General features: G+C 40.0%; 1 protein-coding gene across 9 annotated transcripts in view; it reads right to left on the bottom strand.

Annotated features, from left to right (window-relative positions):
* INPP4B (inositol polyphosphate-4-phosphatase type II B) overlaps positions 1-18218 on the bottom strand; it is an 855034-nt gene that overhangs the window by 59448 nt on the left and 777368 nt on the right. For 8 of the 9 annotated variants that reach the window (XM_055550389.1, XM_055550387.1, XM_055550386.1 and 5 more), the window contains one exon: positions 1404-1516. In XM_055550389.1, coding sequence (XP_055406364.1) covers positions 1404-1516 — 113 coding nt within the window. Of the gene's footprint in view, positions 1-1403; positions 1517-7025; positions 7206-18218 lie in introns of those variants that run through there. The other variant, XM_055550391.1, reaches the window with a different exon arrangement.

Here is an 18218-nt window from a genome sequence, read left to right as displayed (position 1 = left end):
AATAAGAAAACTACATGTACTAGAAAAAACATACATTTGTGGTTCTGTGCATCCTTAACTTAAAAATTTACATGACTGACAATATGTATATAATGACATGTGTATATGTTCCTAAGTTGTCAGATAGCCCTGGGAAATGATCAAACTCCTTTTGTGCTCTCATGTCATTAGTAATGTTGCAAAAATAACTTATGACCTGTCTTTGTGAAATTTTTCTGAGAATTAGCAACCATAGCAGTCTTTGAAGATGTAAAGAGCAGACATGGGAGAAAGAACTATTAAAAACAACCTTCATGTAATGCAGGATGATGCTAAATGGGACCAGTGTAAATGAGCTGCTTAAAAGCAATCCTTCATACTGCTACCTTTGATGTTCTTCCCTGGGGCTCCAAGAGGGCATGAAGGGAAACCAAAGCAGCTTTCCCTCTGCCTTGTTCTTGGTAAATTATTTTATATATATGCATGGTAAATTATCCATTCCTTTTTCCCAGAAGAGAGTAAGTAATACTGGACTATAATTGAACCGTTTGCAGTAGGGGAAAGCCTTTGTTTTAAATACTATTGATAGAAAATAAATAGCACACACAAGAAGATCTGTTACACTGAACTCCAAATCACATAAGTAGCCCTGTATGTACAGTAAGTACAAATATGGCATGCATCAAAAAGATCTCCAAAGTGTGTCTTTCTTGATGAAAAGATCCTTTCCTAGTGAAAGGATCTCTGGGCCTGAACGTTTAACAAAATTCATATTTTCATGTGAACATGCCTGAATGGTTGCCAGATAAGAGTTTAAAAATATAGGTACACTTTTCTCCCTCAATCTTGTAGAAACCTGGGGTGGGAAAGCAAGTATATCTTTTACCTTGAGGGTGCCATTAAATGAGAAAAGACCATACAAAATATAGCTCATTACCCTAAGAGCCATCCATCGGTAATAAATTCTATGCCAATATCAAGACGAACAAGTACATTTACAAGCTCATTAACAAAGCACTATGTCCAGGAGCTCTACCAAGGCTGTGAGTTAGATATCTGATAATCACATTCTGTTGAAACCGTACTTCTCTAGGGCACCACTTCAAAACCTTATTGAGATGGGCAATGGACATTGCAACATACAATATCAAGAAAATCACAGACACTTGATTTTTACGTCAAAGTATCAAACACATCCTGAATTTATAAGAAAAGCTAATGAATAGGATTTTTTCTTGCTGAATACATCTTCTATCTTGTGTTCTAGTCTATTGATAAGCTAGATGCCTAATCTCTTGGATAATGGAGAGTGACATCTGGTCACCCAAAGTGCAGAAATTGGACCCTACAGAGCAGATACCCAATATGCTTCCTGATTGATCATCATGGTGACAAGGAATAATATTTGACAGGAGAGTGCCTACCGTTGCAGCCAGCCACATGATTTCTACATTCTTTCTCTTTTTGGCTTGGATATTTTGATGGAGATTTTCTAGTAATCCTTTTAAATCATTCTGTTCTTGAAAATGTGAAATGTCTGAAAAACAAGAAAGGAGGGAGGAAAAGGAAATTTGTGTTAGAGTTAAGCTGCCCACAGGGTTTTTTTAAACATATTTGTAAATGCAGTTTCCAAAACAACAAATGCCACTTTGGAGCAGAGAGTATTTGAGGATAATCATACTTCCTTACTTACTCATACTTTACTTAGAAATATGCCTCAGTTTCCCTCATTCCCTATGGTGTATAACTGGTCATATAACACTCACCAAGAAGGGAAAAGTTTTAACGATGAGGGCTGCCTCACTTCAACGAAAGCATACCATGTGGATGAGGTGTGAGACACAACTTTTCATTTTTGGTGACCAAGCAGCTAGTTTGAATCACGAGATTATATCAAACTGAACATCTCAGAGGTGAAATTTGGAGTTCAACCAAAACACATGAAATCAGTTTCTACTCAGCAAGATTCTTCAACTTAGGCGATACTTTTTTGGACTGGCTAACACGTTGTTGAGAGTGGGCCTATAGTCTGTGTTGTGGGATGTTAAACTGCATTCTGACCTCTATCATTTAGAAGTCATTAGTACCCTTGCATTGTGATAATCAAAAATATCTTCAGACATGGCAAATGTGCCTTGTAAAGTCTATTCTGGTTGAGAACAAGTGCCATTAAGGAGCAGAGGTATGGATGGAAAGAGGAACAACGCAAGAGGCAATAGTTAATTAAATGTGATAACTGAGGAAGGGAGCAGGAAGTGACCGATTGCTCAGATCTCTACATACTCATAACTAGAGCACGGGTAGCCAATGGCATATGGTTCATATTTAAACCTAAGGAAATGTACATTATGACACAATGTCCCTGAGTCTCAGTGAGATGGAATTCAAGTTTAGAATACAGAGATGGACACAAAAAGCCTAAGAGAATGGTTGGGTTAGTACCATCATACTACACTCTACCATGGAATCCACAAATTAAGGGATGAAGAACTCCTGAGAGCTATAACAGAGGCTAAAAGCAGAAGAAAATACATAAGAACAATATGGACTATACCCAAGCTATCTTGTTACATTGAAGAGATAGATATGTTCCTGAATCTGATCATATTAAAAATGATACAAATAAGCTTTAATTATAATGAAGCTTTGCACTTTCCAAAATTGTACTAGATATTTCCTTTTATTAAGATAATATATCTGAGTAGTTCTTGACTTCAGCTCCAGAGAGTAGAGGAAATATTTCCTAATAAAATGTATTTGCAATTTATATCTACCAAGAGTGGAAGTGGTTGGTGAAATGGAACTAAGCATTGAAAACAATTATATATCTTGAATTTCATGTCCACAAAATAGAAGGTCAGGACAATCCAGATTCATATCCTGTTTTAAGGAGGTGAGATGCAAATTTTTAAATAAATATATGCATGATTCCACTTTATTAGTTCCTAAATGGGAAAACTGTCAAAAGTCAATTTTTTTACTGTGTAACTATAGACGATTCCTTTTTCCTTTTCTAAATTTTTTGGCTACAATGTGTATGCGGGATCTTAGTTCCCCAACCAGGGATAGAACCCACACCCCCTGCATGGGAAGCATGGGGCCTTAATCACTGGCTGACCAGGGAAGTCCCAAGGATTCTGTTAAGAAAGAGAAACTTTCCCTAAAGACCCTGCATTGTTAGGCAGGAGACTCTGATACACAGAGGCTTGAACAGGACACAGGTTAAGGATAAAGGGGAGGAGGTGTAAATACAGAAGGCCTTGAAGAGAATTGCTGAGTCAGCGCAGGACTCAAGAGCTAATGGAAGACACCAAGGACAGTCATGGTGCTTTCTAACTGATGCTTACAGAGCAGGAGGAGTAAGTCAGGTCTGCCATCACGGCTCTTAATGCTGATAAATGGCAAACAAAATAAAACCCCAATAATCCATGGCTTAGAATAATAATCAGCAATTTTAAATGATGAAAAGGGGGTATCATTGACATAGAAAGTGACCTTGACATTGCTGAAAGGAAAAATCAGTCATATTAATAAATGAGTTTATTTATATAACATTGTGTGTGCTCGTGTGAATTTATTTGTGTGCCACTGTGTGTGTTCACATGCTTGCCTCTTTATGAAACTGCAGGCAGAACAAGACATCGGTTATTCTTTGGGTTGTGAGACTTAGGGTGATTTTTCAGCTGCTTTTTAAAATACATATATATTTTATATTGAAATATAATTGATTAACAGTGTGTTAGTTTCAGGTGTAAAGCAAAGTGATTCAGTTATACCTATACATGTACCTATTCTTTCTCAAATTCTTTTCCAGTTTAGGCTATTACAGAATATTGAGCAGAGTTCCCTGTGCTAAACAGTAGATTCTTGCTGGTTATCTATTTTAAATATAGCAGTGTGCACATGTCAATCCCAAACTCCTAATCTATCCCTCACTCAACTGCTTTTTTTATGTCATTTGAGACACTTACCATAAATATGCATTGCTTTAAAATAGTAGTTATTTTAAAAGCAAGGGAGAACAGAGTACACATGTATAAGAAAAGGGGAAAAAACCCTGAATTCTCATAATACAAAGACCTGACCTCCAAGTCTCCAAGGTCGCAAGGTGGGATAGATTTTTAAACCATTATTAACTGCAGTCAAGTGTATGCGGTCATGGGCTATGACACAAGACAGTAAAAATAATATTAGGGGTCTAAGAAAAGAAGTGGCCAATTAAATGAAGAATAGTTGGATTTGGAAGGGTTTCTAACAAAGGTAATGCTTTGTGTCTACTGAGAGCATTTTATGGTGAGAGAAAAGTGTCAGCAAAGCCATGGACCTATGAGGCGGTACTGTGGAAACAGGAAAAGTGGGAGTTCACCACATCCTTGGAGAGCATGATCTCAGAGGCAAGAATTATGAAGAGTTTTGCTACTATTCTGAGATATCTGAACTTCCTCCTTAAAAAATGGGAGCACCTGGTGAATTTTAAATAGGGACATAACCATATCTGACAGGTCCCTGAGACACTTTCCGAAATCACCTGGTATAAATGACTTTCAAACATTTTTGAAAGGAATACAAAAGAATTTTACTTCATATAATTGTCCAGTTAGGCACATGTTTATCCCTTTGTAACACACATTTTATGAAATCTATTTACCCTTGGGCTTTACTGGTGACTTAGATGGTAAAGAATCTGCTTACAGTGCAGGAGACCCAAGCTTGATCCCTGGGTTGGGAAGATCCCCTGGAGAAGGGAATGACTACTCACTCCAATATTCTTGCCTAGGAAATCCCATGGGCAGAGGAGCCTGGCGAGCTACAGTCCATGGGTAGCAGAGTCAGACATGACTGAGCGACTAACACTTTCATATTCACATTCCATGTTGCTTTCTTTTGAATGTTGGTCCCAACCCACCAAATAGATTTAACATCTAAATCATGTCAACATGAAAAAAAAAAAAATCTTGCAAAGCATGGATTTAAGGTAAGTCTATATTCAAGATGTTTAGGTGACTGTTTCATAAGGTTCATAGTCAGAGGAGACAAGTCAAAAACCCAGTGTCTCCAGTACTGTGCCAGTAATTTTCCTCCAAACTGTGTTAGTGTCTTCGGAGTTGGCTGGTGGCATAAAAAAGCAATTCCAGTATTAAAACAATAGACCGGCTTCTTCAGAACTCTGAGAATCCAGAACAAAGCATAATAACTTTTCAAAATGATTTAGTTTCATAGTTGATGTGAAGATTTTTAAATCAGCCATTTTAAACAGACTACAAGGTTCCTAAAATAAGTCAAACAAATGGCCATCCTTTGCTCATTTCTACCACATAAAGACAGTGCTTTCAGATACATAGAAATGATGATCTGTAGAAATTTCACTCCTTCTCCTTATGGCATGCTTTTTAGAAGGAAGACATTTGATGATCTTAAATTTTTCAAGCCACTGTTTCTATTTCTGTAATGATAAAACTTGCTTGATTCAGAGCACACCCCTATCAGTCCATCACTTTGATTGAGGCTGATTTTTTTTTTAACTTGACACAAATCCTGCAGGCCCAGGAATTCCAGTCTGGTTCTAGAAACATGCAGAGTTAGTAATGACCAAATAGGTGAGATTTCAAGATGTAATGATAGATCCTGAAATAGCAACTGAAAATCCCGCTATCCATGGAACGTGGATGGGTTTTGTTACTGAACAAACTGGGGTCTTCGCACCCACTTGGAGGGAAGCTAATCTATTGACTCTGAGTTGAGGTGAAGATAAGGGCTGTGTTTCCTGTGGAGCACCAAGCAAGGAGTCCTGGACGGCTAGTGCTCAAAAGGCCTGAACCCCCCAGCTGACCTCAGCAAAGCATTTTTAAAGGCAAAATGAGGGAGTGGCTTCTCAGGGTATGTGATCAGCTTGTGCACAATTCTCTGATTGGTTGATGGTGACGTAACAGGGCAGTGTCACAGGGGTTAACATCATACCTCAGGCGCCAATAGGTCTGGGGGTTACATGCTCATGGTAGTCAGTAATTGCCTTCTTCCATTTGTAATACAACTCAGAAATGTGCATCAGATACTGTAATCTGGGTACTTTGGAGAGGAACTACAGCAGAGTGTCTAGGGGAGGGGTGTGTCCCATGAAGGCCTCATATAGAGTGTCCTGCTCAGGTACAATTTTCTCTGGTGTAAATATAGCCAATAAATGTTGCTTTTGGTACTCACTCCTGCATTACTCTAGGACTGGATTTAGACAGAGCAACTGAATCTCTATACTTATCTCCATAAGAGTATTCTTGTTTTCAAGCAGGGTTTAAGAAAGTAATCAGAAGGTGAAAGGTACAAGAATTTGCATTGTATTATTGGTTATATTAAATAGCAGCAAAAATCTAAATGATGATTAAAGAGAAGTAATCTGTCATATATTTATATAATGACATGGAATCTAATTCCTTGTACCTCAGACGGTAAAGAATCTGTCTGCAGTGCAGGAGATCTGGGTTCAATCCCTAGGTTGGGAAGGTACCCTGGAGGAGGGAATGGCAAACCACTCCAGTTTTTTTTAACTCCAGTATTCTTGCCTGGGGAATTCCATGGACAGGGGAGCCTGGCAGGCCACAGTTCACGGGATTGCAGAAGTCAAGACATGACTAAGTGACGAATATACATGCAAAATGAATAAACATGCTGTACGTATTAACATGCAAGTATACTAAGAACTATATTGAGCAAAAAGATTCAGACAAGATAAGAGCAATAATATAAAGCCAAATGTGCAAAAATGTACCATATTTTTATGGATACATACATATAGAGAAAAATCTGAGAATATAAAATACCACATTCAGGATACTGATTTTCTCAGGGAAGGAAAAGTTCGGGATGAGAACCAAACATGGCACAAAGGAGATTTCCAGTCTGTCTAGAAATACATGTTTCCTACAAAATTTCCGAGACTGACTGATGGGTTCCAACATGTTTGTATTTGATGATTTGTGCTTTTTTGTTGTTATTTGGAACTTTCATAATTCTTTTTAAAGAAAGCACTGAGCCAAGATTCTAGGAAACGATTTTTAATGCCAACTCCATCCCTGCTTTGACATGTTGTCACAGACAAGTGGGTTAACCCTCTGTCCCTGCTTCCTGAACTGCAGTGAGGACAATAGCTCCATCATGCTTCATCAACTTGAGGTGGGAAACAATGAATAAATGTCTTGGCAGAAGAGGTGACATTTTTAAATTCTGTGTCAACTCTGAAAAACAGAGGAAGATATTTGTGGTTCTTAAGAAAGAGCTCATAGCCTCAGATAGAAAGCTACTTTCTCAGGCAAAAGTCAGCATTTATCCAAAGTAAGAAACATGCTCTGACACAGACACAGGTGCACACACGGTCAGGATTCCAAACATTTCCCCAAAGCCAGTGACTGTGCTCCCACCACTCCCTGATGGGACAGAGCAGCTAAGTTCAGAGTCACTTTGCACTAGCTATTTTTGCCCTGTTTTGTCAAATGGGATTTCTTGAACAACAACAGTTCTGAATATGACATTGACCTGATTCAAAGGCAGGGTGCTGACAAGTGAGAGGAATGAGACCATGAACTCTTAGCTCACTGAACTGTGGTGCTAATGAGGCCATGGCAATAGCTGCATCACCTCACGGTCAAATGATTTTATGTTGCCAGAGAAGGTTCCAAGATGAAATGGAATTCACAGCTGCCTTCCCATCACCTTCCACCCATTTCTCAGTTGGGAGCAGGCAGAACATTAACAAGGATCTCTCACACCCTCATTCTGGAGTCAAGTGGTATAAGCTCATCTCCGTTGAAATCAGGACTACTTCAGGAATGAGCATCTAAATGTCAGCCAATTGGAACTTGACTTTGACCTTGGAAACTGTTTCAGGGTTATGTAAGTGACCTAAATTGTTCCAGATAAGTGAGGGTCAGGCCTCTGTGAAGCAGAAGAGGAGGAAAGCTCTTTTAATCTCATTACTATAACATACAATTGACATGGGCTTCCCCGGTGGCTCAGGGGTAAAGAATCCATCTGCAATGCAGAAGACCCAGGTTTGATCCCTAGGTTGGGAAGATCCCCTGGAGGAGGGCACGGCAACTCACTCCAGTATTCTTGCCTGGAGTCTGGCATGCTACATTACATAGGGTCATAAAGGGTCAGACATGATTGAAGTGATTGAGCTCGCATGCACAGTTGAGCATGGTGATTAGAAGAAGGATAAAGTCAACACTAAGAGTGATGAAATAGGGGAGAAAAGTATCTTTTCAGTGCTTCTAAGGGACTGAACCAACCCTCTCTTAAAGGGTTGCCTACCTTACCAATGACATTTTCAGTTCTTTTTTTAAGTGATGCCAGGTTGAGTTAGGGTTTCTGTCACTTTCAACCAAAAGCATTCTAAGGTACATATCTGGTTATATAGGGATTTTTAACACTGACTAGCCATATTGCAAATGTGTAATGCTGCATTAGAGGTGAGGAATCACAAGTAAGTAGGAGTACTAATGGAAAGCATCCCATCCATCACTTCTACAGTGATGGTTTTAAAACATCTTTGTTTACATTCTTTGACACTGCTTCTATTAAGAAGATGGCATCTTCGTACCTTCATCTGGAAGCCGGGTGGTCTTGTGAATGTGTTGACAAATAGAGCATGGCAGATGTGATGCTCTGTGACGTTGAGGTCATAAATAACCACGAAGCTGCTGTCTTATTCTCCTGGAGCGTTACTGTCTATATTCCCTCTTTGAGGGTATCACCTATGGTAACCTCTGTACTAGGTTTGCAGAGGCCCAAGTCACGTGGACAGTCTTATTTAGGTATGCTAGTTAATAGCTTCAGCTGAGCCCAGCTTTCGAGCCATCCTAGCCCAGGTGTCAGAATGAGTGTAGAAGCCTGTTGCTGCTGCTAAGTCGCTTCAGTCGTGTCCGACTCTGTGTGATCCTATAGACAGCAGCCCACCAGGCTCCCCAGTCCCTGGGATTCTCCAGGCAAGAACACTGGAGTGGGTTGCCATTGCCTTCTCTAGCAGAAGCCGGTAGACAATGTCATTTCCCAGTCATTTTAAGGGACACCAGCCATTCTTCTTTCCAAATGACATTCTGGGAGTAGGGAGAAACACCCTGCCTGAACACCTAACCTACAGAACCTGTGAGCACAAATAAAATGATTCTCATTTTAATCGGTAAAAATGGAATGATTTATTACCTAGTAATAAATTACCAAAACAACTACAGTAAGGAAAAAAAACAAACAAACAAACCTCGGAAGGGACTGTATTTCTAAGTATGAAAAAAACAAACATATGATAAACAATGCTTTTACAGTCCACTCTGGTTAGTGCTACATTCTGTAACTTTGTATCTTTTCTATAATTGATTCTGAAATAATTACAGTCAGGTGTACTAGCAAGCAAACAAATGCAATTAGTCTAAAGCCAATGAGATGTCTTAAAATTGTTAATTATGTTTTTGGGGGCTATAAAATCCTGAAAATTATGAAGAAAAAGCCCCACTGAAACTATCTTTCTTTGAATTGTATTTTCAATTTACAATTTATGAAAAAAGCAATATTAGAAATCAAATATCAAACTCCCAACATGATCAGAACTGAATAATATTTTGGCCTATATTCTTGCATTGCTTCATCTTAAATAAATTTCAAGGTTGCATCACTCATAGTAAAGAAAAAGACACACTTCAAAACTAATTGTTAAAATATATTAAAAGTAATATGTTAACAATTCTTTTAGAACTTCCACACCCACTATTGCACATTGAAGGCCATGGGACTTGGTGTATAGGGAGAATATTATAACACATTCATATTTTTCTATTTTCTTTTTTTCCAAAGAAATCATTCAGGATTTAATTTCAGAATCTCTGAGCAATCTAGAATCATGTTGAGGGCTGGGAGATGGACTGTAGGCAGGTGATACTCAAAAATTGAAGTTCTGCTTTCCTCTAGACATAGAGATATTTTTATTAATGGAAATCAGAAAATGTGAGTATGAAAAGGGTCTTTATGCGAATAAATCCCCAGGTCAGTCTTCCTGAGAAGACTAGTTGCACTACTTGGATCATTTTTTGCCTACTTTCAAGGGGCCTGGGTCCTTAGCACTGAGGAGCGTTAGATGGTCACCTTTTTTCCTTCCAACTCAATTTCCAAGTTCCCCACATTTCAGAGCCAGTAAGAAAATAGCTGTTGAGAGCACACACTACACACAAAAATCTGAACACCAAAGCAAGAATAGATTTCTCAAAGCTTAGGACTGAGAGGGAAGCAGCTTTGGGGGTAACTTCAGCACCCCAGCTCTCTGCCCATGTAGGAGTCAGGCCTCCCCCTCTTAAATATACCAAGGTCAAATGGGAGCCCAGAGAGGTAGACACATAACATGGCTTCCTCTGCAAAGGAAGGGCTCACCTCTGCTACGGCCCTCCTTTTTCTGATAATGAAGAAGGAACTGACTCCAAAACCATCAGAAAAGAGGAAAAAGAAAAAAGAAGGCAGTTGACAAGAATGGGCTTTTCTCCAATGGTCTCTGACATCTCTTTAGGTTCCTGGAGGCAAGTAAGAATGAGATATTCAAACAGACTCACTGACTTAGAGAAAGAACTTATGGTTACCAGAGCAGGAAGCGGGGAGCAGAGGGACAGACCGGGAGTTTGGTATTGACATATCACACTGCTGCTGCTCCTGCTAAGTCGCTTCAATCGTGTCCGACTCTGCGACCCCATAGACGGCAGCCCACCAGGCTCCCCTGTCCCTGGGATCCTCCAGGTGAGAACACTGGAGTGGGTTGCCATTTCCTTCTCCAATGCATGAAAGTGAAAAGGGAAAGTGAAGTCGCTCAGTCGTGTCCGACTCTGTGCGACCCCGTGGACTGCAGCCCCCCAGGCTCCTCCGTCCATGGGTTGTTCCATGGGATTTACTCTGTCCGTGGGCAAGAGTACTGAAGCGGGATGCCATTCACTAGTATGTTTTAAATAGATAACCAACTACTGCATAGCGCAGGGGACGCTGCTCAATATTCTGTAGTAACCTAAATAGGGAAATAATTTGAAAAAGAATAGGTGTATAACTGAATCACTTTGCTGATGCCTGAAACTAACACAACGTTGCTAATCAACTATGCTTCAATATAAAATAAAAATTAAAAAAGCATGAATCTTGACTGTTTCATACTATATAAATAAAATGAATAACTCCTGAGGTATTTAAGAAGTCACAAATGAGGTAAAACAGAGGAAGACAATTTTGGAAATGAGGCTGCTTTGCAAGGCTCTAAAATGAAAAGAGGTAATAAGAATATAAGGCCTTCCTTTTTTCCCTTTCATGTAGCTCCTTTTTGGCTTGAAGTGACCTGTAGTTTGATAATCTAGGATTCTCATGTATTTATAATTTATTGACAGTAACAAAATGTATTAATCTATGCACGTCGCCATAGTTCCCTTTTCTGATGTGCCTGATAAAGATAATTTTATCTCTGAGTCTTTGATTCATGACCCCTACCTGACTTCAAAGAAGAGTTGTGCTTTATCTGGAGTTGTATTCTGAAAAACTGGAAGCATGAAGAAATATGGGTAGTCGGGAAGGTGAACTAGATTGTAACAAAGGCCCCTGCACTCGTGGTTCTTGGAGAGGTGAAATGGTAGGTAGAGAGTGAATGTTTGGGAGAGTGATTTCTCAATAGATGACTGAATTACAGATTTGGAAAGAAAAGCATTTCAAAAGTCAAATAAGTTGCTGTCTCCTTTTTGATGTTTAACTCAAAGTTGGAACTAATTTTTACTTATCTTTATGTGTTGGGCACTTTACAGGATGTGGGCTTCCCTTGTAGCTCAGTTGCTAAAGAATCTGCCTGCAGTGCAGGAGACCTGGGTTAGATCCCTGGGTTGGGAAGATCCCCTGGAGAAGGAAATGGCAACCCACTCCAGCCTCCTTGCCTGGAAAATCTCATGCGCAGAGCAGCCTGGTGGGCTGCAGTCCATGGGGTTGCAAAGAGTCGGGCACAACTGAGCAACTAACACTTACTTACAGGATGTGATACTATCTTGAAACTGAATTCACAGGAAACTGGAATTAAATCAGGTCAAATTCAGATATTTATTTCCAAAAGGGAAGATGAGTCCTAAGATTTCTAATACACCCCTCACACCTCATTGTGGGACCAATGAATTATCCTAACAGTGGGGATTTCAGGAGCTCATCCTTATGAGGGTGCTCCAAAAATAAAAATGCACTTTTTTTAAAAAAGATTACCAGAGAGGCAATGATCCATATAGATAGCTATATGGATAGATCCATATAGAGAGCTGGGCTTCCCTTGTGGCTCAGCTGATAAAGAATTCGCCTGCAATGCAAGAGACCAATCCCTGGATTGGGAAGATCCCCGCAAAAGGGAAAGACTACCCACTCCAGTATTCTGGCCTGGAGAATTCCATGGAATGTATAGTCCATGGGGTCACAAACAGTTGGACATGACACAGCGACTTTCACTTTCATATAGATAGCTACTAGTGATGGACAGGGAGGCCTGGCGTGCTGCGATTCATGGGGTTGCAAACAGTCGGACACGACTGAGCGACTGAACTGAACTGAAAGAGCTTTGCAATCAAATTCAACTAGATCAATGCGTGTACACAGGAAAAACAGAACTCTCTTGAGAAGCTCAAAGCACATACAACCATTATCTTATCTGTCTTGCTAATGTTTATAAGTGCAATGTGACAACTTCTCATCCTGGAAACTGACACTGAAAATATTAACTTCCTTTCTCCAGTGAGATAATGGTAGATGATGAACAGGTACATAAGGATTAATTATTCTCATTTAGCTCATAATGAAATGGAGACACTCAAAGCATCAAGTGATTCACCTAAATGAACTTTTAATTGAATTCATATCTTTGGATTTCATGCCATTTGGTGCATACTAAATAGACAGGTTTACTGGGAGTCCAGCCAATCTTCAGTGAGTGGTGAAGTCTAAAGAAAGAAGACCCCACTGGGAAAAAAAGGAATGTAGAAAAATGGAAGGATGACTAAAAGGCTAGAAATGTGAGTCTTGATCCACACAAACTGGAGAACAGGGTTGATGCATCTGATTTGTGAGGGGCATGAAGTGACAAAGAAGATGCAGAGATCAATGGTGACTTGAACAGGGAGTTGGCCATTTGCATGTGTGTATGCAAAGATGTGTGTCTATCTTTGCTACTTGTAGTGTTGTTTGTATTCAAACAACTGCTGTGATTCACCCTACAAGTTAAGAGACGCTAGAAGTCTATGTCTGGTTTTACATGATACAGAAAACTAAAACTGAATATTCTTTTGTTACCACTTTTCAAAAAGATACAGGACTGCTTAAAGAGACATATCAAATTAAAAAATGAACTTAATCTATATGAACATTAAAAATTTTAACAGGTCAGTACATCAGAGTCTCTTCTGCAATGAGCTGAAAATAAAATTTCAATTCAGAAGATCAGGGTCCTTTGACAGCAGTGGAATAGTAGCAGCGCCAAGGCCTTTGACTGTGTGGATCACAAGAAACTGTGGGAAATTCTGAAAGAGATGGGGATACCAGAACACCTGACCTGCCTCTTGAGAAACCTGTATGCAGGTCAGGAAGCAACAGTTAGAACTGGACATGGAACAACAGACTGGTTCCAAATAGGAAAAGGAGTCTGTCAAGGCTGTATATTGTCACCCTGCTTATTTAACTTCTATGCAGAGTACATCATGAGAAACGCTGGACTGGAAGAAACACAAGCTGGAATCAAGATTGCCAGGAGAAATATCAATAACCTCAGGTATGCAGATGACACCACCCTTATGGCAGAAAGTGAAGAGGAACTCAAAAGCCTCTTGATGAAAGTGAAAGTGGAGAGTGAAAAAGTTGGCTTAAAGCTCAACATTCAGAAAACGAAGATCATGGCATCCGGTCCCATCACTTCATGGGAAATAGATGGGGAAACAGTGGAAACGGTGTCAGACTTTATTTTTCTGGGCTCCAAAATCACTGCAGATGGTGACTGTAGCCATGAAGTTAAAAGACGCTTACTCCTTGGAAGGAAAGTTATGACCAACCTAGATAGCATATTCAAAAGCAGAGACATTACTTTGCCAACAAAGGTTTGTCTAGTCAAGGCTATGGTTTTTCCTGTGGTCATGTATGGATGTGAGAGTTGGACTGTGAAGAAGGCTGAGCGCTGAAGAATTGATGCTCTTAAACTGTGGTGTTGGATAAGACTCTTGAGAGTCCCTTGGACTGCAAGGAGATCCAACCAGTCCATTCTGAAGGAGATCAGCCTTGGGATTTCTTTGGAGGGAATGATGCTGAAGCTGAAACTCCAGTACTTTGGCCACCTCATGCGAAGAGTTGACTCATTGGAAAAGACTCTGATGCTGGGAGGGATTGGGGGCAGGAGGAGAAGGGGACGACAGAGGATGAGATGGCTGGATGGCATCACTGACTCTTTGGACATGAGTCTGAGTGAACTCTGGGAGTTGGTGATGGACAGGGAAGCCTGGCGTGCTGCGATTCATGGGGTCCTGAAGAGTCGGACACGACTGAGCGACTGAACTGAACTGAACTAAAGACTTGAGAAGAACATTTAACTGGGAGTCAGAAAATAAAGAATTTATCCCTGTTCTCCCACTAGCTGGGGGTGTGAATTTAACAAAATCTATCCAGGATACCGAACTCTTCATAACCATTTATAGGGTTAAACTACATTAGTGTTAATCTTTAACTATGTCCTGAGGAACACATATTTAAGAAGACGATGATGAATATTCTATAGGTTTTTTGGTAGTTGTACAATGAAATAAAAATGCTATTTTAAATAAAATTAAATAAGTTTAGGTACTGTAGATTATGGCATAGTGGTAAAGAATCTACCTGCCAATGCAGGAGATGCAAGAGACTTGGGTTGATCGCTGGGTCAGGAAGATCCCATGGAGAAGGAAATGGCAACCTACTCCAGTATTCTTGCCTGGAGAATCCCATGGACAGACGAGCCTGGACTACAGTCCTTGGGGTCGCAGTCCATGGTGGGCTACAGTCCTTGGGGTCGCAGAGTTGGACACGACTGACCACACGTGCTTGAATTAGGTTAGATTAGGTGCTTAGATTAGGATTGGCAAACTATGGCTTGCAGGCTAAACCCAGCCAATTCTGTGTTTGTATAAATACAGTTTCATTAGAATTCAGCCAAGTTCATTAATTTACATATTGTTAACGGCTTATTTTGCACTTCAATGGCAGAGTCCAGGAGTTGTGACAGATCACATGGCCTGAAAAATCTGAATTATTTATCTCCAATCCTTTACATAAAATGAATGCTTGCTGAGCTACAGATCTTACAATTTTCAGTGTGATCAAGTGAAATCCAAAATCATTTGACTATACAATTCTTTCATTGCCCGACAATCATTAGTAGAAAGAATATTCTTTGGAATACTTTAGATTATTCCCAAGATCCAATTGTTCCCTGATTCTTCAAAACATTTGTTGTTGTTCACTTGCCAAATTGTGTCTGACTCTTTGTGACCCCATAGACTGCAGCACACCAGGCCTTCTTGTCCCTTACCATCTTCAAAACATCCAACTAAACAAATGACCTAATCTATCCCACTCACTCATTCACCACTCAACAAAGATTTATAGAGTATAAGCTACGTGCCAGACAATATTTTTGGTTATTGGGGAAAAAAGTCAACAAATAGACAAGGAGCCTTGTCCTCATGAAGCTTACGTTTTAATGAGGAGTTACAGCCAAGCAGGGAACTTGCCATATTGTATACTAGACAGTGACAGATGTTAGAACATAGATAGAAAGATAAAGCAAGAAGGGGACCAGGGCATTAGAGATGGCAATTGTCAACAGGGTGGTCAAGAAAGGCCTTACTGAGAAAGTGCCATTTGGACAAAGACTTAAAGGAGGTAAGTGTTTTATATGGTGGGAAACATATAAGGCAGAGGAAACAGCCAAGGGAAAAATTCCTAAGACACAGCTAGAGGTCTGTGTGTGGCAGAGTGAAGCAAGTGATGGAAGGAGGGAAAGACAAAGAGAGGGAAGGAGAGAGAGAAAGAGATAGGAGAGTGGAATCATAAGATCAGAGGTTTTGCCGGGTTAGGGGGAGCTTTGTAAGAATTTAGAGACACTGTAAGAATTTAGATTGTTACTTTGCAATAAAAAACAAGGGGCTATTGGGTGGCTTTAAAGAGAGACATGATCAGATTTTCATCTTTAAAAGGTCACTGTGGCTGCTGTGATCAAAAAGACTATTGAATGAGGTGGAGAGAGGAAACAAGGAGACCCGGAGAAGGTTTTTGCCATCATCCGGAAGCAAGAAAAACAAGGATTTGCACACAGTCATAGCAAAACAGGTGGAGAGAGCTGGTCATACATTTTGAAAATAGAGCCAATGACATTTTCTGATGGGCTGAAAACGCGGTGTGAAAAAAAGAGGAGTCAAGGGTGACTCTCATTATTTTCCAAAACAAGAAAAAATTAGAAATGATAAAAACTGAAATGGGGAAGACAGTGGGAGGAATAAATTTTTAAGGGCACATAAGGAACAGAGTTTGAGGTGTTGAACCAGATGTATGAGTTCAGGGAAGAGAGCTGGGCTGGGGATGCAGGTATGTGTGTGTATTAGTTGCTTAGTCATGTCCAGCTTTAAGTGACCCCAGGAACTGTAGCCCGGCAGGCTCCTTTGTCCATGGGATTCTTCAGGCAAGAATACTGGGGTGGGTTGCCATTCCCTTCTCCAGGGGATCTTCCCAACCCAAGGATTGAACTCATGTCTCCTTCACTGCAGATGGACTGTATGGAGGTGGATAATGACAGGATGGTATTTAAAGCAATGAGGCTGTTCAACAAGGGAACAGAGTGGACATCTGTGGACTGAATGCTGGTACCCTCAGCATTCAGAGCTCAGAAAGGTGGAATCAATAATGGAGGTTGAAACACAGCAGCCAGGGGACAAGAGTAATCACAGAAAAGTAGGGGGTGGCCTGGAAGATCAGTGATGAAAGAGGGAAAAAATAATCATGTCAAACCTATTACTAGATCACGTAGGATGAGGACAGAGCAGAGTGCTGGCTTCAAAGAGAGAGAAATACTGACAAGACGGGTTCCAGTGAAGTGATGTGGACCAAAGGCTGCCTAGAGCTGGTTTAGCAGAAACATGAGAGGAGAAAAACTGAAGACAGTAATCTTTGAATTGCATTTTTGCCTGCTTGGGGGAACATTTTCAACATTCAGGAAGCCCTTCAAAATAACACAATTTTCCCATGTACTGCCAAACCCTTTTCCTCATCTTTTTATATGTCTATGCAATGCCAAACATATGGATAATATGTGAAAAATTCCTCAGCCATCTGAATGTTTCCAAATACACATAAGTTCGAAATAAAAAGCAAAATATTTGGATGACTAACTAGATTTTTCATTTGTATATCTGGATGTCTATATAGTATCAAGGTTGAGATGTCTGAAAAACAGAAATTATTGCTAAATAAATTACATAGTAGTAATTTATAGTTCCTATTGGAAGGATTATCATGTGTTAAGAAAATTCTTGAATCTTCTGCCATTTTATATCCTTAAGTTTATTAGAAATGCAAAAACAGCCTATAGTATTCATATTATTCTTTGTTCTTAGGAAACTGAGACACATTAATTTAACTTGGCACAATAAATCAAGATCATCTCACACTGAACAGAATCATGATTACAGCTGAGTTGTTTTATATACACATTTCACTTAGGTCAATAAATGTTTGTTAAACAACAAATAAATAAAAGATACTAGAGTTTTACTATTCTGAAAATGTTCACTTCCTTCTACATTCATGTCAAGAGTGTTAATGAAATGCAAAACACAGATTTACACTTTGATGGCTAAACGTGTAACATCTTACAAATCTAAGCTGCTGCTGCTGCTACTGCTAAGTCGCTTCAGTCGTGTCCTACTCTGTGTGACCCCATAGATGGCAGCCCACCAGGCTCCCCCGTCCCTGGGATTTTCAAGGCAAGAACACTGGAGTGGGTTGCCATTTCCTTCTCCAATGCATGAGAGTGAAAAGTGAAAGTGAAGTCGCTCAGTCGTGTCCAACTCTTAGCAACCCCATGGACTGTAGCCCACCAGGCTCCTCCATCCATGGGATTTTCCAGGCAAGAGGACTGGAGTGGGGTGCCATTGCCTTCTCCACAAATCTAAGCTAGTGGGTCTCAAATCTAAGCT

Source organism: Bubalus kerabau, chromosome 16, assembly GCF_029407905.1.
Source record: "Bubalus kerabau isolate K-KA32 ecotype Philippines breed swamp buffalo chromosome 16, PCC_UOA_SB_1v2, whole genome shotgun sequence".
Classification (NCBI taxonomy): domain Eukaryota; kingdom Metazoa; phylum Chordata; class Mammalia; order Artiodactyla; family Bovidae; genus Bubalus; species Bubalus kerabau.
The sequence above is the reverse complement of the archived record's forward strand: the minus strand, read 5'-3'. Positions and strand labels throughout refer to the sequence as shown.